This window comes from Echiichthys vipera (assembly GCF_963691815.1).
Source record: "Echiichthys vipera genome assembly, chromosome: 16".
Lineage (NCBI taxonomy): Eukaryota > Metazoa > Chordata > Actinopteri > Perciformes > Trachinidae > Echiichthys > Echiichthys vipera.
In genome coordinates this window covers 5584864-5607725 of record NC_139841.1, presented here as the reverse complement: position 1 = coordinate 5607725, position 22862 = coordinate 5584864, and the positions used below count along the sequence as shown (strand labels likewise).

Sequence of the window (22862 nt, the reverse complement as noted above, 5' to 3'; positions counted from 1 at the left end):
ATCTTCTGACACAAAACCAGCATCAAACAGTAATTGATTTCCTGTGGTTTTGTACACACACCCAAGTTAAGACAGTGGGATCATTGGCAGAATAGCAGCTGACTTTAAGCAAATCTCTAAACCCCATTTCCTCTGTATCATCAGACTCAATCCTGTGGCGTCAGCAGGATTATTATTACAGCAAGTTCTCAGTTTATGTAAAAAAAAAGAACAAAAAGCCTGATCACTGCTGGCATTGCTGTGCTCATGCAAATGTAGCCTGATCTGACCTGAATGCAGTCAACAGACAACAATTATGAAAACATGATTGTTTTCAAACATAACGTGAACTTGACTGCAACACAATCTGCCCCTGCAAGCATATTTTGGATGCTGTATATTAATATTTGAAGAGAGAGTGAAAGAAGCGGATGTTATTGGCTATTAGGTTATAATTTAATCTAACCTGCTTGTTTTGCTCTTTTGGTTTGTGTCCATTTATATATAGCCTATATATTTCACATATATTATATTTTGGGTGGCATAGTGTTGTGATGGTTAGCACTGTTGCCTCACAGCAAGAGGGTTCCAGCTTCGAATCTGGGCTGGGCGTTAAATGTGTAATTCGTAATTCATGGTCTTTTTTTGGCACTTCAGCCACATTCAGCTGTTATTGACTCTCCCGGATTTCTCCGTTGATAATTTTTAAGTGAAAGAAACTGTCTCGACGGCTTATTTGATGTATGTACTGTAAGTGCCAAAAAAGTCCATGGGATGATTTTATCTCAGAATTACATTTTAACATAGAACAAGCAGTTGGAGTTTTGTTTTTCTGTTATGAGGCTCCTGTCCATAAAATCAACTAATCAATTAGTTAACAAAATTGTATAAATGTTAGTCGTCAAAGAACTTATATAATTAAGAATAGACAATTTTTTGGTACTGAAGAAAACTGTGATTATCCCCAGGCAAACTGGAGTTACAGTATATGGAGCGTTTCTTTTTTTATTTGTGATTTCTAAACACATTTATGGATGTTTATCCACAACAGACATCAGACAGAATCTGGAAATAGATGCATCATGTCTGTGTGTTCAGATTTGACTCAGTTATGTTTTTAAGGCAAATTGCAGCAATCAAAATAATCTCCATGAGCTGTGTATCACAGCTTCTGCTGCTGCAACTGCAGACAGTAAGTAAGATAAGTGGACAAATTAACAGGCCAAACTACAATAGTTATCTTCCTTTTTTCAGGACACCAGCATGCACCCGTCCCTTTCACTGTGTGCGGTATTTTGTACTTCAAGGCTTCTGTTGTATTTTTAATCGATACTGAAAGCAAACATTTTCTTGAAGGGAAAATAAAGTCAACTAAACTCTTTTCATATATTTTTTCTCTTAGACCTTTTGCTGAATTAGACACATTCTAAGAAACAGAGGACAGGACAGTGGACAGATACCTGTGTCTAGCCCGGGATGCTGTGTCAGTGGGCATGGAGGTCAGTTTTCTGCATGTGTTTTGTGGTAGAACTGGAGTTTTTCACCATGAAAATATGTTATAGGGTCCTCTACACTATTTTCATCCCATTACTCACATGAGCAGCTTGGACAGTAACCAGAGGAAAAGTAAATGAGTTGGGAAATATGTATATCAATCAGTGAAATAAGGCCAAATCACCAGAGAGCGGCTGTTGACTGATGGTAGTGTCATAGTTTAAATGTGTGTCAGGTGGAGGAACCTGGGAAATCGGCCATGACTGTTTAATAGTTTATGTAGGCAACCATTGGAATAACAAGCTCAGGCTGTCTCAGAGTGATCATGCAAAACGTTCACATCTGTCTTGAAAATGTATAAAAATCTCTTTAAAGTTTCATCTTTACTGATATTTATCCCCATTAATGAAGCCGTTTGTTGAAGTAACAGTGTACAAATGTGGACAGAGAGAGGAGGTAATAAAAAAAACTCACCCTGGACAGGACAACCTCTAAGGTGATGTTCTGAGGAGGAGCGCTGGGTACTGCAGAGACAAAGAAGAGAACTGTGTAAGTACTGTGTATTAGGTTATGCATAAGACAAATATAAAACAGGCTGCTTTGACTCTGTTTAGACTGAGATTGTTGAGATTGAAGTTTACAGCGTGCAAAGGAATCTGCATCTTTTTTGTATAAGTTACCTTACTGACGTTCTCTTTTGTTCCTTTAGAAAATAACCTTTTCTTATATATAAGCATATGAACTGGATACTTTCACTTCTTCAGGCTTCTAAAGATCCTTGAGATGAAATAATATGAGAAGGAAAAACGGATCACAGCTCATGTCCACATATAGGGGCGGCTGTGGCTCAATAGTAGAGTGGGGCGTCCTCCATTCAAGAGATTGACGGATCGATTCCCAGCTTCCCCGGTCCATAGGTCGAAGTGTCCTTGGGCAAGGCCCCGAATTGCTCCCCGTGCTGTGCATGGGTGTGTAAATGTGGTGTGAATGGTTAGATTAGATGGTATGTAGATGTCCACATCTGTGTGAATGTGACAAGTAGTGTGAAAGTCCCTTGAGTAGTCAGAAGACTAGAAAGGCGTGAGCCGGATTTCATGGCTCCGTTTCATTTCTAAGAGCTATTCAAAAGACTGGTTCACCGTTTTTTTTAAAACTCTTTTTTGTGGGATTGATTTGACAATTTTGGCATCATGCATGCATAGACATGTTGGATAACTGACAATAAAAGTGTGGTTGGTGTGTTTTGAGTGTATGAGCTGTCTGCGACCTTTTACCTCCAAAAATCTAATCAGTTTAAGTTGACCTTTGCGACACATTTGAAGACGTTCACTCCAGGGGTTGCAGATAAATCGTTTTACATGAATGAGACAGATGGACATACTGATGGAGGTATGGGCAAATGTACAGTACAGACATAAAGATGAATGGACAACCTGAAAACATAATGCCCCAGGGCTGCCGCTGGCATGAAAGCATAAAAACCACACCCTTGCCAAAATGTATTTTATATGCATTAACACAGCCAAAATGATCAATGATTTAAAATGCAAAAATGTTCCTAGTGATGCACAAAAGTTAAATCAGGAGGGTTTCAAGGTCTTATATCATGCACTGTATGAATGTTTTAGAAAATGGGCCGTAACTCCAGGAACATGCTTCACTTGTCAGAGACACTAATGGGACAATGGAAGAGACGCTAACGTGAATGTGATGTCAGGACCTCCTAGATCAGAGGATTTGAAGGAACAATCTGACATGTTCGAATATAATAAAGAACATACCTGAAGATGAATACCAGTTTCATAAATAGATCAGCTTCAGTATCAATTTCAAGTTGTTGGTGTATTTCTTTATTTTTGATGAATGCTAACAGTTCTTCCCTGCTTCCAGTCTTATGCTAAGCTAGGGTAAACACAACTTAAAGTAGTTTCTTTCTGTCAGAGACTGGACCTGAGCGCCTCATTTCAAAGTATGTTATTTACAGTGTCGGTGTGGTGGCTGAGTGCTTGGCTGTCAATCAATCATCCTGATGACATCAGCACAGACAGGAAGCAGACCGATTGACTGTGAGCACCGTTTAACATCCGAGATCTGAGTGCGTCACTGCAGCAAAACAAGATTACCACCGGACGCATGACATGTGTCATCTCACACACACACACACACACACACACACACACACACACACACACACACACACCTCAAGCGACATGAGGCTACGGTTAATGTGTCGGGTTTTAACGCTAGCTTTAGCGTTTGCCACTGGAGGTGTGTGTGTGTGTGTGTGTGTGCGCGCGCGTGGCTAGCGTGTGTATGTGTATTTATTTGTGAGAGAGTGTAAAGTGGGTTTTTAGTTCCTACCTGAGAGACTGGCTCACTCTATAAGTGCACTAAACTTCCCCTTGTTGGCCAAATACTTTCACTAGTTTTGTATTTCACAGAGCAAATAACACTGAACTGAATTTGGCATCAACATGAATTGGATTACTTCTTCTAGACCAGTACATGCTGTAAACTAAAGATATCTGCATGGGTTTGGCTAAAAGAAAATGTTGGTTTCGTCAATACTACTAGGTCATTTTATTATATTGATTAAATATAATTGCATCACTGAAAAGAGACTAATATACAATTTTCTTTGACTAAAACTAGACTAAACTCTCAGACTTTAGTCGACTAAAACTAGACTAAAACTGTCAGACTTTTAGTCGACTAAAACTAGACTAGACTAAAAGTAAAACAGGCCGCCAAAAACAACACTACTCACTACTAGTGTCTGAAAAAGACCTCCCTCAAATTCAAGACACTCTTAGTGGAGATCTCAAAACTATAAGAGATTGGCTGTTAGACTGTCATTGCACCTATTGGAATCTGAGTGCATTTTATTTGGCACGAGACATAAGCTCCAAAAGTCACATGTAACAAAAAGGAAATTGAAACAAAGAATACTAGAAGAATTATAATTACATATATTGGTATTACACTGGATCCAACACTGACAGGGCATGCCATTGCAGAGAAATTACTGAACAAAAGTGCCTTCAAATTAAAATTCTTGTACCGTAATACAAGGCAGTTTGACAGCAAAATAAAAAAGCTCCTCGTTTCAGCTCTCATTCAGTGCCACTTTGACTATGCATGCTCAACACGGTACAGTGGCCTGATGGGGAAAATGAGAAATAAGATGCAGGTTATGCAAAACAACATGATCTGTTTCATACTGTCTAAACCCGCTAGTCATCATGTTGGAATAAAGGAGTTTAAGAGGGTGGAGTTTCTGCCTGTAAAGCTTAGGGTTGAACAACTGAAACTCAATCATATGTTCAATATCATTAATGGAGTAGCCCTTTACTACTTGGGCTGACATATTTTGATGGTGCACACTCAACATGCACATGTAAGGTGCCAAGTGTAAACAGTGAGGCAAGAAAGTCTTTTTTCTACACTGGAATAATAGCCTTCCACTTAATATTAAAATGGCAGCGACTAAAAGGTATTTTAAACAATAAGTTAAGGTCTATTTGTGGAATGAAGTGGATAGTTAGGAAAATAGACTCAAGACTGGGGTCTGGGTAATTTATTTTATTATAACTTCTGGGATTTTTCCTGGTTTTTATGTGTGGTTGTTGTTGTTTGTAACCCTTAAAAATGTGCTGTATGTATTTGCATGTGCTGTACGTCCTATCATCTTCCATCAGGGACCATGTTGGAAAAAAATGTTCCTCACTTTCACATCCTATCCTTTGGATCCTTCTTTGTCTCTCTATATGCATAAATAAACCAAACCAACCAAAACACCTGGCTAAATTCTCCAAACCACCTCTGTGGTAGTTCTCTCTACAGCAAACGTCTCATGACCCCTTTTTGCCATGATGACAAACACACACACACACACACACACACACACACACACGCACGCACACACACGCACGCAAGCACACACACACACACACACACACACACGCACGCACATACACACACACACACACACACACACACTGAAAACAATATCAGCACTGCAGTTGGTAACAAATGAAACAAACAAAAAAGGGCAAGAAAAAACATTGAGAGCTGGAACATGAAACAAAGGTAAAAAAAATTAAAAACAAGACAACGATGAAGAGGATGAATAGCAGGAGGAAGAGGATGAGCAGGATGGTGATGAAGGGGCAGTGGACATGTAGTCCTGACCAGTGAATCAGAGACAGAGTGTGGCGTTTAAATGGAGAATCAAAAGTGTTTTGGTTTGAATAAACTGTGCGTCTGTCCAACCAGACGCCTGATTAACTGTCAGCAGCTTATCTGTTGATTCAGCTGCTCACTGATTGTGTGTGTGTGTGGGGTTGTGTGTGTGTGTGTCACTTTTATTGGGGATTCAATTAGCCCACAAGTCATTGTTATCATTGAGACGCAGCCGGAAGATTCACAATACAGCTACTCTGCATCTGCGTGTGTTATTACAGATCATTTTTATGGTGTGATTGCAGCTGGACAGATGCCTCCATTCTCTCTCACTGTGTGTCACTGTGTGTGTGTGTGTGTGTGTGTGTGTGTGTGTGTGTGTGTGTGTGTGTGTGTGTGTGTGTGTGTGTGTGTGTGTGTGTGTGTGTGTGTGTGTGTGTGTGTAAGTTTGTTAATGGCAACAGAGCAGCAGTCAGCAGCTGAATGTCAATCTGAATATCCCATTCAGGGAAGATACTCGAGACACAGTCTGTGGTCCAAATGTAAACCAAAGTGTAGCCCCGCCCTCCACCAACACATAAACTGAAGGACAGGAAGCTGTTATGACTTCCTGATTGATTGGTTGATTACAGTAATACAGGGGCAGCAGACTATTCAACAAAGTCAACAGACCACTCAACAAAGGTTAAGACGGTGCAGTTCAGGGTCAGGGACTCATGGACTCTTAAGGCAAGACGGCCTTAAAGAACTAGTTGCAAAGAATGCCAACTGTTACATCGCATCTCATCGCCTGTATCTAGCCCAAAAAGTTGCACATGAACACACTGCAAAGACTGCAGCCGACAGCCAACTAGCATGTATGTCTGAACCTGCGTGAAAGGAAATAACTCTCCATACCAACAGGTTGCCGTAGTCGTCATTTATGGATGACATCAACAGGGTGGCTTCAAAACACTTTCCATTTCTTTCCTCATTGCTTGAACACATCTCCCAGCTGATCCCAGGACAGCCCCCACACCTAGCCTGGGCTAATATATATATCACCAGTTGCAGGGCTCACGTTGGCCGGTTGGAAAACTGTATCATATTACCAAACCCTAGCTGCTGCTGTTCTATAAGCATTTGAGTTAGGAGCAGTTTAGTTCTGTTTCATCTCTTTTATTTTCAGTGTTTCCACTCAGATTGTTTAATGCGGGAATTGGAAAATGGGAAAATGGGGGAAAATGTGTGTTACGGGGAAAAAAAGGTGTGGAATGCTGTTGCTCTGCTCTTTTTTTCTGTATTTCTTGCTCCTTCATCCAAACCAATTGTGCCTCTCCAACACACACACCCCCACACACACACACACACACACACACACAGTCAGGTAATATGCAGCACCTGGTCCAGCAGTTCTCTGGTCTCAGCTGAACGGCTGCAGATGGACTGGTTTAAACCAGTCACACTGCAGACAGCAGACACACTCTCAGCCCACTTTCATTTTCTGAACACACAGTGTGAAATATTTATATGTTAATATGTTTTTTATACCCTTAAGTGAATGAGTTTTACTTTGAAATGCTGTGTGGAGAAAATGTTACAACCTTCAACAACATACACAAACTAAAGATGCTGATGCCACTTTGAATATTACTGCACTTGCACTGCAAATATTTTATTGATGTATTGATCTCTTAAATAGAACTCAGCTTGTGCAAACCTGGATCATATTCATTAAAAATGTTCTCATAAACTCAGCATGTTTAGTATGTGATTCCTATTGCAAATGGTTGTTGGAGCATAGTGAGACTGAGAAGGCATCATTATGGAAAGAAAGTATTGCAATTTAATTTACCCAACAGTACAACATGAGGTCATCACTGACAATGTACTGTCTTCCAGGAAGTTCAAGTCAGAGACACTTGCATCAAGGAATTAACCCTTCAAAGGGAATGGTTATAATGTGCTCTTTGAGGGGGCTCTTAAAGAATCCGAGCACGAGTGATGCCTAAATTGGAGTTATGTCCATTGGCAACACAGTCAAAGTCGCAGTCGGCAATTTTTGTTTAATCCTATTCACTGAAGCTCTGATAGAACAACATGAATCATCCAGTTTTGGGAGAAAAAAAAAACAGCCTCTACCTGCACCTAGAGCTTGTTGTTTTGCAAAAATCCACCCGTATCATCCTGTTCACTCAGCACAGAGCTGACTCTCAGGCACAGTTCGTGCACACACCACAGATCCCCCCTCGCGCATGTTACAATATCACAGTCACACTCCTCGAGCCTAGGCAAACGCTAAATAACGTTAGCAGTTGCTATCTATGAGTGAGTTAGCCACAGGCACGTTCACAGGAATCTGGTGCACACGCACTGACGAGAACTTGATTGGAGGGAGCGGTAGAGGGGGAAGGGCGTGAGAGTTGTAAACATACAAAATTTGCTCCATCTGCCAGACTTGCCGACTGCAGCTTTAACCTGTCGACCGATGGGTGGGTTCATAAAAAATAACATTCTGATTAACAGAGTTTCAGGTGGATGAAATAAAACATCATTAATGAAAACATTAATTCCATTATATGAATGTAGCAGATAGATAGCTGATCTTTTTTCATCTGCCAAGTGTGTCGGTGTCCACATTAAGAGAGTCGCTGGGTGCACATTTACGCACAGAGAGCAGCTAGAATTTATTATTTCAGGTAACAAAAAGCAGAGTCTCTGGTTATTTTCTGAATTTGTCTGATGATTTCGGTGTCGGTCGACGTCCTCGAATCTCGTTGTCTCTCCAGTGAGATATTATTGTTGCCGTTTTTGTGTAAATCCCACTTCTTCTTCACTTTTGGATGTTTGTTTTGCTTCAATGTTCACCATAGCGTGATATAAACATCATCAGCGCGCCCCATTCAATCTCTGAGAATACACCAGAGAATGAGCGGCTGCATTCACCCATGGGCTCACTCTAAGATTAAACGCTCCTTAGGGAGATGGCAGGGTTTTGATGGCCTGTCTGTCTGAATTGGAGATGTACGTTCTCACATACAGCCTGGCTGGGTAAGATCATTTCAGGTTTGCAGTGCTTGTGTGAAAGTGGCTCAAGTCTCATTTATCCAGTCATATGCTCAGTACTTCACAAACACATGTGATATTGCTAAAACAGTCACACTACTTCTCTGGACTCACATGGTCATGCAGTGAACTTGTGAACTGGTGTATTCGCTTACTGATGTATGGAAATGACCACATTGGATAAATGGTGCAGATGTAAAGGTAGAGCTCACCGTCTGATTGGGTGGTGACGCTGACAGCCTCTTGAGCGGTGCCAGGTCCATAGCGGTTGATGGCCAAAATTCGGACTGTGTACTCTGTGAACTTATTGAGTCCCTCCATCTTGTAGTTGAGTCCGTTCACCTCCACACTCTGAACACAAACACAGAGGACTGATTACACTTTGTTTTCTCTTGCTTTGGTGACTTGTGATGTGAAATGTGTTCAAATGTTTATTAAACTCTGCAAAGCGACTGGTGTTCTGTACAGGGGGTACTGCTACAGCAGTGATGCTGACCTGTTCCTTTCCAGATGGGCTCTCGGTCCACAGCAGTCTGTAGCCCAGAACGGGGCCATTTGGTTGGCCGGGAGGCTCCCAGCTCACCTGGACGGAGGTGGGAGACAGAGCCTCAACTTGTAGAGTCTCCACCCTGCTGGGAACCTGGACTGTAGAGACACAGAGAGAACTCCGGCATTTAGAGCTTTTCGACTTGTTATTTGAGGGTTACATAGTTATTTCATTTAGCTTTTGGTTTGGTGTATTCAGTAATAAATATTCCGACATTTATACAAGACGTGTTCTCTTTGAATGGAGCATATCCCTGCGTTACAGGGTAAGCCTGTTACAACAAAGGGGCATTTTGGTGATTTAGTATCAGACTTCCGATAAGTTGGGTTATCGCAAGCCAACATATCCCATTTTAAGTCTCAAGTATTAGCCAAGATCAAAAACCACAAGTGGTACTAGATGACTACATCAGGGGTTTTTTTCCAAACTTTGCAAAACCCCAGCCATAGGGAATATTACCGTAAAGTGCTGTTATCACAGGACTAGCTGTGTGTATTATCAGTGAGCCCTTCTAAGAGAGTTCTCCATTGTGAATTGTTAGTATCATTAAGCCCTTTACACACTGGGGGACAGACAAACAATACAAAAATGCCAAATACTCATCTGGGAATTTGCAATACTTGAATAGTGAATTGAATGAAAGGTTTGAAATATGCACAGGCAGATGATCAACTTACTATCTGTCTATCTATCTGAAGTAAGTAGACTGTATAGTCTTAGCTGGTGTAAGCTTTTGTATTGAGATTCCTTTTACCAAAATGATCTGAGTCTAAAAAGAGTTCCTACTGACAAACATTTAGCTAAGAAGTGTCTAGGGCTTTTACTCTGAAAGGTAAGGACAGAGGGGGAGGGTTGTGTGCTGCCTTTAAGGTTGAATGAGTAATACAATTTGACGTCTTGGCTCAGACAGAAAACTTTATTACTGTTTTGTAATCCTCATAAATAAAACAGTGATTAAAGAGTGGTCTTTGTTAACAATGAAAAAGCTCGGAAAAAGTTCGACCTTGAGCTGGAAAAAATCCCACTGCTTTTGGGCGCGTATTATTCACGTTCTGTGTGAACAAAATGTTTAGAAAAAAATTAAAGTACAAGATAGACAAAACAAAGAGCACAGATTCAAGATTCAGATGGTTTTGTTTGTGTGTGTGTGTGGTGTGTGTGTGTGTGTGTGTGTGTGTGTCGTACGGTCAGGTTTGGTGGTGATCCTCAGGGGGGCCGAGCTCTCTCCTGGCCCCACGTCGTTGTAAGCGATGACTCTGAAGCTGTAGCTCTCCTCTGGTTTCAGGTTGGAGACTGTCAGCTCCAAAGACTCCGGCTCCGACACGTTCACTGACCGCTCCCTGACACAGGACAACACAGGGTCACACACTTAACAACTCTCCTTACACATCTAACACTACATTATCACCGTATCTTCTTACCCACATATATTTTTGTTTCTATTATTTACTATTTTAAAAAAACAGTGCCGAATTTAGAGAGGATCCAGTTTTATTTTATAACAGGAGAGATAATCTGAGCTGTAATCAGATGTAATCTGTGTAATCCTGCAGCTAATCCTCAGATTACAGCACCTCTGCAGCCTCTCAGTCCTCAAACAATCACCAAATCACTGAAGAGGCAGCTGCACAGATTACCAATATTTCCACTGCAGCATCCAACACACACAGCTGCTGTCTCTGCTCAGGTCACGGAAAAGGAAGCTGACAGTGGAAATATCTCAGAAAGGATTTTTATGCGACATATCAGAGGCATTTTATATTTTTCTAATAAAAATGATAGGAACTTCATTTTGGTAGACTTTTGTTGCACTATGATATGAGCTGATAAAAACGGTGTTAGGGTTGATACATCTTTCTCACATTGATATTGCTGCAGTTTCTTGATTTGATATAGAAAAAAGCCCAAATCAACAATGGAATCCAGCTTGTTACTGATCCTTGATTAAGCGAGGGGGATGAAAACTGTACAAATCATCTACAAACAGTGCAGAAAAATTCTCTTCCCATTAAATAAATGAATACTGACAGTTAGCAACAAGCGAAGATGCATTACTGATAATGAGAAGGTTCAACATGCATGTCTGCTCTGCTCATTTCAAGAGGGTTTAACTATCAAGGCCTCTACACATGATCTGCGGTAAGAAACCGCACCGCCCGTTGCATTTATTTCACCGTTCCATTCATTTCACCGTTCCATTCATTTCCTATGAAGGAGGCGATAGAGCCCAAGGTAGCAGCGCGCACCACTCAGATTTGCAGACCTTGTTGCAGCTGACTTTTCAAATGCGCAACCAACGAGATAGAAGTTTGAGTGTGCTGTTTACATTTCCTTGGCAACCAGAGAGCAACATCAAGTCGGCTAGAAAGATGGAGGGAAAACGTTTTGTTTGTGTGTTGGAGTTTTCTGAACAATTTAACATTACATTAAAGTCGTATCACGATCTCTGAAGAAAGTGTAATGCTTGGAGGTTTAAAAGCATCACACCAGGTTTGTGAAGAGGCAGTTTACGAGCTAACGGTTATTTCAATACTAACGTTAATTTAGCTGTTTACTGGGTCTCTGCGCCCAACCTCGCGGTGAGCCCAGTGCAAAAAGCTTATCATGTGTAGGCCCCTTAAGACAGTAACAGAGTGGTTCTTTTTTTCATTTTAGGAAATACTCTCATCCACTTGCCACAAGCGACATAATGAGATTCATATCGACTTTATGTCTGAAGCTTGAATTAGAATGTCGTTCTACCCTAGCGTGGCATAGAGACTAGCAGCAACATATTGATAAGCAATAAATAAACCTGCAGAACATTTTACAGAATAATTTTCCATAAGAGATTTAAAAGATGAGTTTGCAACCCTGATCGTCTCAGGCAGGTCATTCCACATGACGCTGTATTCTGACTGCAACAGCTCTATCACCTTTGAGTATGAACCTGGACCTTGGAACAACCAGGAATGATGCAATGATCTGAGGGTGCGGGAAGGGACAAGGGGCAATAAGAGCTCCGATAAATTACATTGGACGAGGCCTCTCAGGACTTTGTTAATCGTGTACACACCGCAAAGACAAGTGTAATGTGGAGTCAAGATCCTGGCAGCATAGTTTTGGATGAGTTGAAAGCTGGAGGGAGAGGGAACGTTTTACTGATAACGGAGAGCAAGGAGTTACAGTTATCTAAATGACTAATTATGAAGGCATGGATAACAGTTTCCAGATTTTGATAGAGAGAAATGGTCTAATCCTTGAAACATTTATGCTGAGTTGATGAAAGCAGATTTGAACTATGAACATGTCAAAGCTGAGGTCTTGAAAAAAAAAATCACCACGATTTCTGCAACTGTGAGTGACTGAATGGGGAAATGGGCCGAGACTGTTGGATATTTTGGTGCACTATCCTGAGTTATGATTTATATTTCTTTCTTATCTGCATTTAACTGCAGGAACATTTTTGACATCTACTAGATGTCATGAAGGCAATTCAGCAGGTTTACAGTGTTCTGATAATTGTTTGTAGGGTCACAGCTCAAGTGTCATCTGCACAAAAGTGGAAACGGATATAATGTCTGCACGAGAGGCTAAGTGGAAGCATGTAAATGGAAATGAGAACTGGACCCAGCACCGAGCCTGGAGGAACCCCACATTAGACACCTGTTACAGCTGACCTGGTATCAGCTATACTGACACAGAAATGCCTGTCTGTTAGGTAGGATCTAAACCATTGTATACCATTGTTGCAGTATAGTATTGAATGCCATGCTTAAATCAGCATCAGCTGACAGCAGTAAATCATTAAAAATCATCAGAAGAGCAGTTTCAGTACTAACCATTTTTCAAACGTATTGTTCATGTGTATTAAAGCTAGCAGCTGATCTGCCACAACTTTTTCTAAAACTTTAGCTAAAAATGGGAGCTTAGAAATGGGTCTAAAATTATTAAGATCAGAGGAATCAAGAGACTTTCTGTCTTTTTAAACGAGGTTGAGCAAGGGCCATTTTTAATAATTCAGGAACAGAACCAACAACAGAGAACAGTTAAAATTTTGCAGAATAGAGGGTGTCAGAGTGTTTAAAAGATCCTTTAGAAATTTTAAAGGACAGGTTGATGGTTTCATTTTCAGTACCATATCAGTTATTGCAAAGGCCATATAAAGACCACATCTGCCTATTACCATCTAAAAACATTGCAAGAATGAAGGGATTTCTGTTCAAACTAGAAACGGAAAAAAATGTTAATGCATATATTTTCAGTAGGTTAGATTATGGTAATGGCAATAATGGCTTAGTAAAAAAATCAATCAGACAGCTGCAGCTTATCCAGAAAGCTGCTGCCAGAGTCTTGACCGACACCAAGAAAATGGACCACATTACACCTGTCCTTAGGGAGGATAAGGATAGATTTTAAAATTCTGTCACTGGCCTACAAGGCGCTGAATGGCCTGGGTCCACAATACACCACGCTATTTGTTGGATATGAAGCACCCAGACTCCTCTGGTCTTCAGGGACAGGTTTACTCTGTGTCCCCAGGGTCAGAACTAAAAAGGCTGAAGTAGCATTCAGTTTTTATGCCCCACACCTGTGGAACAAGGTCCGGAAAACTTGAGGTGTGCACAGACTGTCAGGTCATTTAAATCAGACCTAAAAACACTGTTGTTTACTGCAGCTTGCCCATTACCCAACGTGCAGATAATGTTAACTTTCCAATCTTAACCGTTTTATGTGCTTTTTAAACGTGTTTTATTTTTTTAGGGGGTCTGATCCCAGCTGACATAGGGCGTGAGGCGGGGTCCACCCTGGACAGGACGCCAGTCTATCACAGGGCACATAGAGACAAACAGAGACAGACGACCGTTCACACCGACAGGAAATTTAGAGTCATCAATGAATCTAACACCTGCATGTCGTTGGACTGTGGGAGGAAGAACCCGGAGAAAACCCATGCAGACACGGGGAGAACATGCAAACTCCACACAGAAGGGCCCCAGCTGGGATTCTAACAAGGAACCCTCTTGCTGTGAGGCGACAGCGCTAACCACCACACTGTGTTAACATACAGACTACAGTAAACTATGTAGTCGGCATTTGAAAGGGGTTGATCAACCCTAGAGCAACCCAAGGGTTAGGGTTTATGAATTCATCTTTTCCTCTGAGCTGCTGAGTGAAAAGGCTCAGTGGCAAAGCTGGATGTCGAGTTAACCAGCAGGTCTGTGTTTGTCACACAGTGGGAATTATCTTTGCCCTTCAAAGGCCACAGTCTGAGGACATTCCGTCTGCTCCAAAACAAATAATCCACAATCAGAGGGAGACTCTTCTTCCTCTGCTCCCTTTTTCATTATTTCTTTTTATCTTTCTGGCGTTTTCTCTGATTTTCTCACAAGCAGAGCAGAACCCCTCTCACCTTGCTCATTTTCTACCTCACTCTTTGCCCTGCCTGCATTCTGTTTTACCCCTTTTAGCCCAGATGAGTGCACTTCGACATAGCATTAGTATTGCTTTAAATTCATGTACTTCTATCCAAATCTAGTTTCTATCAACAAATTTCTCTCAATTATTTAAACTTCATATTCTCTGTACAATCCTTTTTGGTTAACTCTTTATCAAAGTAATCTAATCATTGTCATCTGTCTCCATAGTTACAACACAAACAGGTAGTGAAACTATCAAGTAGTAATAATAACAAAAAATTATTAAAACTTGATTTATTCTGAAATACTGTTGTTTCTTACAGTTCATGATTTGATAGAATATCGTCTGTGTCTATACCACTGTTGTACTAACATGTTTTTTTCAGATAACCAAGGCACTACAACAAAAACCTTTATTTTGTAAAAAAACAAAACCAACAACAACACTGTCAGAGTATCCCAGTTATTGGTGTTAATCTGGCACCTGGTGACAGTAGACTTCATTGTTGGACACACTATTTATCTGCAGCTCTACTGGATACTTTACAACAGGGATTTCCACCTGTGATAAAACAGGTTCGTCCAATCAGAACAAGCGACATCACACATGGCAACACTTGGATAGAGATCATAGAAACCACAGCAGATTTTGGCATTTTGGACCCAGTTAGCAATAAAATGAGAACACATGTTCTTCTGAATAAATGCTGTCAGTTCACAAAGGTGCCCAGGTGCTGTACAGGTATACAGGCCTGATAATGAAATAGTTCACACATGTTGACATGATAAACTCTGGACCAGCTGTTGGTTTGCCAAAGCCTTGGGCTCTAGACTCCAGACCCTTCTGAAACCGTCTATGTTTACATGCACAAAATATTAATTTTTTTACTCTCATTCTGAAAAATACATATTCTTCTGAGCTGTTTACATGGCTAATGGAAATTATTATTCCACTAATATTCCTGTTTACAAGCAGCCATCAAAATAGGATTTTTTCAAAGTTCTTCAACTGTGGCAGCTGTGTTTCCATTATCAGGGTTATTAATAACCCTCCGTTTACCCGAAAAATCATAAAAAGTCTGACAAATGAAAACTTCACAGGTCATCTGGTGTCTTATGAAAATAATTCCCTGCTGCTAGGAAAGATTGGCTTAAAGGCAAATTGAAATGAGTCATCAATAGGTTATGGATATTGTTTTGATTGTTTTCAAACAGCCTATAACAATGTTTTGACATAGGCTGAAACTCTGCTGTCTCAGGGTTTCAGTCACCTTAGAGCAGATCGCCATCTTGTAAAGCAGGGGTGTCAAACTGATCCATGCGGAGTCAACACACCTGACTCGACTCACTCAATCACCTGAACTGTCTTCACACAGTTGATTTGTTGGATCAGGTGTGGTCTTGCTTGGTTGGAATGAACACCTGCAGCCACAGCCGCCCTTTCATGGATCAGTTTGACACCCCTGCTTTACAAGATGGCGATCTGCTCTAAGGTGACTGAAACCCTGAGACAGCAGAGTTTCAGCCTATGTCAAAACATTGTTATAGGCTGTTTGAAAACAATCAAAACAATATACATAACCTATTGATGACTCATTTCAATTTACCTGTCTTATTTTCATAAGACACCAGATGACCTGTGAACTTTAATATGTCAGACTTGAACAGTTTTTTTCCGGTAAACGGAGGGTTATTAATAACCCTGATAATGGAAACACAGATGCCACAGTTAGATGGCTGCCTGTAAACAGGAATATTATGGAATTGATTTCCATTAGCCATGTAAACAGCTCAGTAAGAATATATGTATTTTTCAGAATAATTGTAAAAAACTGAATATTTTGTGCATGTAAACATAGACGGTTTCAGAAGGCTCTGAAGTCTAGAGCCCAAGGCTTTGGCAAACCAACAGGTTGTACAGTGTTTATCATGTCAACATGTGTGAACTATTTCATTATCAGGCCTGTATACCTGTACAGCACCTGGGCACCTTTGTGAACTGACAGCATTTATTCAGAAGAACATGTGTTCTCATTTTATTGCTAACTGGGTCCAAAATGCCAAAATCCGCTGTGGTTTCTATGATCTTTATCCAAGTGTTGCCATGTGTGATGTCGCTTGTTCTGATTGGCTGAACCTGTTTTATCACAGGTGGAAATCTGAGAATTAACCTTGAAGTGCATAAGGTTTGCTTGTATTGTGTCCTTCTACAGATATGTTTTCTTTTTAATGCTTTTATTTGATCGTGATAGTGGGGAGAGACAGGACATGTGGAGATAGGAATGACATGAATCAAAAGGTCCAGCATGGCGAGAATCTAACCGCGGACTCACTGCTCAGGGTATATGTCCCCATGTTGTATACGCCCTAACCACTCGACTTTTTTATTGGTTTTTGAAAAATCTAATGTATGCAATTCATTACTAGGTGAAGTAACAAGTACAAAAGCTGTCATCTATGAGTATGCTAACATATACTGAAAATAATAAGCAGTATAGCATGATGAACTTAGACATGTAGGGACTCTGCCAAAAGCCTTGAAATTGGGAGGGAAACTCCGTTTTGTCCATCTAATGCTTTCTGTTTCCCTTCTTTCTCAATGTTTCTCTCTTCTCTCTTACCCATTTAAGTTATTTTCTATATATCTTCCTGGAAGTCACTCTCACTCTCCCTTGCTGCCATCTCCCTTTCTCCTATCGCCTTTCATTGTTTTCCTTTTAAGTCTCTATCCGTCCCTTCTTTCTCTCTCGTTTGCTGCAAGTTATTCTGGCTGAAAACCTCTCTGTATTTTTCTCTAAATCATTAGAACTGACAAAACCTCTGCCTCCATTCCTTCTGTAAGTCATTAGGACTGACAGAATATCTCTGTCCTATCGTTTCATGATGAAACTTCAGTGGCTCTTTTGTCCAGCGTACCGTTCAGAGTCCTAAAGCACTGCAGGCTGGTTAGTCCCTGAGGTAACAAAGCTTAAAAGCCTGGGTGTGAAAGCCTTCAACTGGAGCCCCAACTGTCAGAGGTTACCATTTAACATCAGCGGGGGACGCACCAATATGTCAACCAAAGCTTTTTCCCCTAAATGTTCAGAGCTGCCTTGTACAGCACAGCTATAATCAAAGGAAGTGAGTGCTGTCTTCAACATACTGTTAGTATGTTCTTTGTGCCTTTATGAGTCAACATAGAGCTTTAACAGGAATGGGAGCCACTCACTGTGCAATAATAATCTACTCTCACATACCTGGACACTTATCTTCTTCTTTTTTGTGTAATAACTTTATCCACCACTTAAGTGCAATAATTTCACCTTACTGCTCATTTCTGTCATATACAGTCATACATATCTGATCTTATATATTTCCTCTACATTTAACTTATCTGATTTCATTTTGACTAAGAGTTTATTGTTTACTGTATATACTGTATACTGTCTGTCTTTATTTAGCTAAGAGTTTATTGGTTATCTTATATTTTATTTTTTAATACCTCCCTTGTATTTTTGGAAGCTGCTGGAAATTCAATTTCCTTGCGGGAGTTCATTCCAAAGGATCAATAGAGAGAAGTCTAAGTCTAAGTCTAAGTGTGAGTCTTAACATGTGGTACATTAAAGTGTGTGGACACGAGACCATGACAAGACTCGAGTACTATTCACTACTACTCAAGTAGTCTTCGAGGCCCGATGGCAGCCAGGTAGCTTTTCGGTAATAGCTTTTTTTCAGGCTTCTGATTGGCCAACAGCATTAGGATTAGGATTAGGGTTTCTTCACCCGCTGTTGGTTTGGCATGCTCTTAACTGGACTTCAATTATGTTTTTGCATTTTTATTTGGACAGAGATAGATTTTTTAAAATCTTGATTTCAGATATACCCATGTATGTGTGGACTAAACCTTAGAATCAGAATCTGTGTATGACCAAAGAAGACAAAAAAAAAAGTAACATCTTACCTCTCGACTCCGTCCTGGGAGTAATAAATGCCATAGGTCTGCACGGCTCCTCCGGTCTCCTCTGGGGGACGCCAGCTGAGTCGGACAAATCGGCTGGACACTAGGACAGGGACCAGGTCGCGGGGGGCAGAGGGAAGGGCAACGCCTGGGCTGGGGGACACTGGTGAGGGATCAGAGGAGGAGGAGTAAGTCAAGGGAGTGCCAGAAGGAGCAGGAGGAGGGCGAGGAGGAGGTGTGTGGAGGTTTCTATACTGAGTGGGTGTGGCCTCTATTAAAAGTCCATTCAGGGGAGGGAGAGGGAAAGGAGGGAGGAAGGGGAAGAAGCAGGGACGGGGGGGGGGGGGATGCAGGGGAGGGTGCAGGAGGCAGAGCAAAGAATAAACAAATGTAGCAAAAGACAAATGAGATGAGCAGATAAGGAACGGAAAAGATGTGGAAGAGACAAGAAGGAAGAAAAGGAAGAAGAAGAGTGGTAAAGAAGGTCACAGGCAAGAAGAAAAAGCGACAGAGCATCTAACTTTAGTCATCAATAAACAGATATCAATCATCTTAACACAGAAGCTGCTGCCTCATCTCATAAATTAAAGCTCAGAGTAATGTGATGATTAATCACTGACGGCTCAGCCTTGCTGGACTAATTCAAAATTTCTAATATATGTACTCAAAAATGAGGATTTTTGCTCCTTTGAGAAGTTGATTCATGGGGTTTAGGAATTGTACAAACACTCCGTTGAAACAAAACAGACAGGCTTGGACCTGGAAATCACATTTTGAAAGGGTGTTACGTAACGTCTTAACAGCTGGATTATAATGGAGTTCTATGTAGAGCACTTGGTTGAGTTAGTATGTAACAATTCCTAAATATAGGATATGAGATATAAGACAAAAAGGAGAGACACATGGGCTACAAATCCTGAACATTTCAACATATATTAGCTAGCGGTCTATATGTGGATAACGGCATCTAATACTTTATGCAAATTAGGTAGGCAGAGCTGGCTGACGTCACCAAGCACATACAGTAACATCACTTCAGGAGACTCACAAGGGACTGATACAATGTGCAAGACAGTAAACAGGACAGGTTGAGCTGACGTCTTGGTTGGTAAACAACTGTAGCTAGCGAGCTAACCGCTTACACACTAGACCACTGGGAACAAGCTCAATGACAAAAGTATGCTGCAAGAATGAGTCCTAAAACTTGGAGGTTTTAGGTTAGGTGCCTGAAATAAGGCTTTTGGTTGGCACAATCTTAGGAGCTTTTAATGTTTCCTTCTATAGATAGATAGATAGATAGATAGATAGATAACTTTATTTATCCCCGAGGGGAAATTAGGTCATCGTAGCAGCGGTACAGAGCAATCAGAAGTACTAAAATAAGATAAAATATAAAATACAAAACATGAACAACAATAAAATAGAATAAAATAGAAGTACAGTATAGCAGATAAAACACTATATTAAAATGTGCAATGTGGATTTTAATGTGCAAGTGAGATAAGGTGCATGTCAGTGTTAGGTCACTATGAGTAGTGAGAGTTTATTCCCTGAGCGTTGCTCAGCGTTGTTGTGCAGCGTTGTAAAGTCTGACGGCAGCAGGTAGGAATGATTTCCTGTGCCGTTCCTTAAGGCAGCGGGGTTGAATGAGTCTGCTGCTGAAGCTGCTCTGAAGCTTGTCCAGGGTTTTATGGAGGGGATGGGAGACATTGTCCATGATCACCAGCAGTTTTGCCAGCATCCTGTGCTCCACAACCTCCTCCAGGGTGACAAGCTTAGAGCCAACAACAGACCCGGCCTTCTTTATCAGTTTATTCAGTTTGTTCGCGTCTTTTGCTTTGATGCTCGCACCCCAGGACACCACAGCGAAGAAGATGATGCTCGCGACAACAGACTGATAAAACATCTGAAGCATCTGGTTGCAGACCTGAGCCTCCTCAGGAAGTAAAGCCGGCTCAGGCCCTTCTTGTAGACTGCCTGTGTGTTGTCTATGACATAAAATACATCAGTAAATAGCACCGACTAATGAGACGACAAACATCTTCGCAGTGTACAAGCAAAATCAGTAGGAAGCTGAGTGGTGGTGTGACTGTGGTGTAGATGGGTCATAGCCTAATTATAGCTTGCAAAAGTGGTATTCATATGTAAGCAGGCTATCCTAAACTTTTCTTTTATAAACTATGTCATCCCTACAGTACCATACAGCTCTGAGCTTCCTTCTACTCCCTCTATCCTGGGCTTTTCACCTACCTTAGGGCGCACTCACACTGTCCATTCGTACCGTGCCCCGTGCTTTAGAGTAATCATTTTCAGTGACCTGTCCCGGCTACTGCTGTCCCCGCTTTTCACTGTTACTGAAAGATCCGAAAATGGAATATGAAGAAAAAAAAGAAAAAACGTTGATGTTGACCAAACAACACGAATAGTTGCACACCCTATGACTTGCACAGGCTAAAGCCAGAACAAGCGCCTCCAGCCCAGAGCTCAGGGCACAATGCCCATATAGAATGTCCACATTTCAGGTATTTTGATTGGTGGAATAGCTGTGTTACAGCTATGAGATTCTTTCATGGAATTCATCCAGCTGTAGTACACACACACACACACACACATACACAGTGAAATATCACTGATTAGAAAGGAGAACCAAAGGTGTTCTTGTAAGTGTTATTGTTATCATCTATGTTATTTAATGTCTGATTTATATGTGTATTTATTATCTACAATATGTGTGATTAAACAGATCTGTTTGTTATTATTGCTAACATTATTAGCAGCGATGCAACTAACAACTGTTGAGTACTACTCTACAGCAAAAATTCTTACTTTCAAAATGGGAATGTTGCATATAATATCCAGTTTAGTTTGGCTCTGGTGAACACAGGTCAACTTGAAAGCCGATGAGCATCTGTTGGGTTGTCTTTTGAACATTTTATTCTTCCCAGGCTGTGGCAGCCAGTGAAGCAACATATGCCTTTATTTCAGAAACAGACAATATTACTACATTGAATATATTTTTAGGTTAATCAGGTGTAAGGTAGTTTGGCTTTCATCAGTAATTTTTAATTTACAACTTATTTATCTAAAGATAGGGACCACTCATAATAAGACATTTATAATGTTCAACAAGAGGAGATATATCATGCCAGGCTGCTATTTTCCACCCACATTAATGGAAAACACATTCAGCCACCTTATAGTCAGATCTTTTCTAAAACCATATGCCCCAGGTTGTCATTCAACATGAACTGTGACATTTTCTATTTTAAACTCTTCCCCAAATCTTGTGAGAATCAAGGAGGAGGCCTTAGTTTGGGTGGAGTGTCTGATACCTGTTTATCACAGCTGATTTTATGGATGTTCTTGATCTCAGCTACTTTGATTAGAGGAAAAAAACTCATTGTTTATTAATTCCTACAATTTAGGAGAAATATGGTGAGGGAAACTGCTTTATGAATGGTAAGGGCAGTGTCCCTGTGTCAGTTTTTGAGGTTTGTACGCCTCTGAAACAAAAACGTCCTCGGATTTTGTCTCAGAAATCTGGTCACCTTAGCGTATACAGACATCAGGACAGCCGTCGATGCTCGTGCCCGTACATGTGCATCCGTGCTTTTCAAAAATCCTCCTCTGGACCTCTGCTTGGGCACGGTACCTAAGGACAGTGTAAATGTGCCCTAAGACATTTAGTTCTAAGGATTGTAGCATTCTTCTCCGCACTTAACTTATTTGATTTAATTTTCCGTGAATTTTATTTTACTTGTATTCAGATCGGTACTTTATATATATTTAGCTAACAGTTTATTGTTTACTGTCTATCGTTTACCTTCTATATTTAACTAACAGTTTATTGTTTACTGTCTATTGTTTACCTTCTATATTTAGCTAACAGTTTATTGTTTACTGTCTATTGTTTAACTTCTATATTTAGCTAACAGTTTATTGTTCACTGTCTATTGTTTATCTTCTATATTTAGCTAACAGTTTATTGTTTACTGTCTAGTGTTTACCTTCTATATTTAGCTAAGAGTTTACTGTTTACGTTTTATTGTTTTACTTTCTATTTTTATTTAGCTAAGGTGTTTGTATGTTTTTTACAGAAATATAATGCAGAAAACAATGCTTGGAGTGATTTGTAAGTATAGCTATTTTTTTAATTTTATAGACTGATACTGAAAATAAAGTACTTGTTAGCTATTTAATTTTAGTTTCTGTTTATTCTTTATTTAAATGGTCAGTGAAACTAAACATCATGTTTATTAAGTTTTCTAAAAATTATTTT

At 40.5% G+C, this 22862-nt stretch overlaps 1 protein-coding gene across 1 annotated transcript in view; it reads right to left on the bottom strand.

The window, feature by feature from the left end:
• Positions 1–22862, bottom strand: part of dcc (DCC netrin 1 receptor) — a gene marked incomplete at both ends in the record, with an annotated part of 329103 nt that overhangs the window by 124538 nt on the left and 181703 nt on the right. The window contains 5 exons of the mRNA XM_083929753.1: positions 1948–1997; positions 8913–9051; positions 9197–9345; positions 10433–10587; positions 18587–18746. Of these exons, the coding sequence (XP_083785879.1) occupies positions 1948–1997; positions 8913–9051; positions 9197–9345; positions 10433–10587; positions 18587–18746 (653 nt within the window). The remainder of the gene's footprint in view (positions 1–1947; positions 1998–8912; positions 9052–9196; positions 9346–10432; positions 10588–18586; positions 18747–22862) is intronic.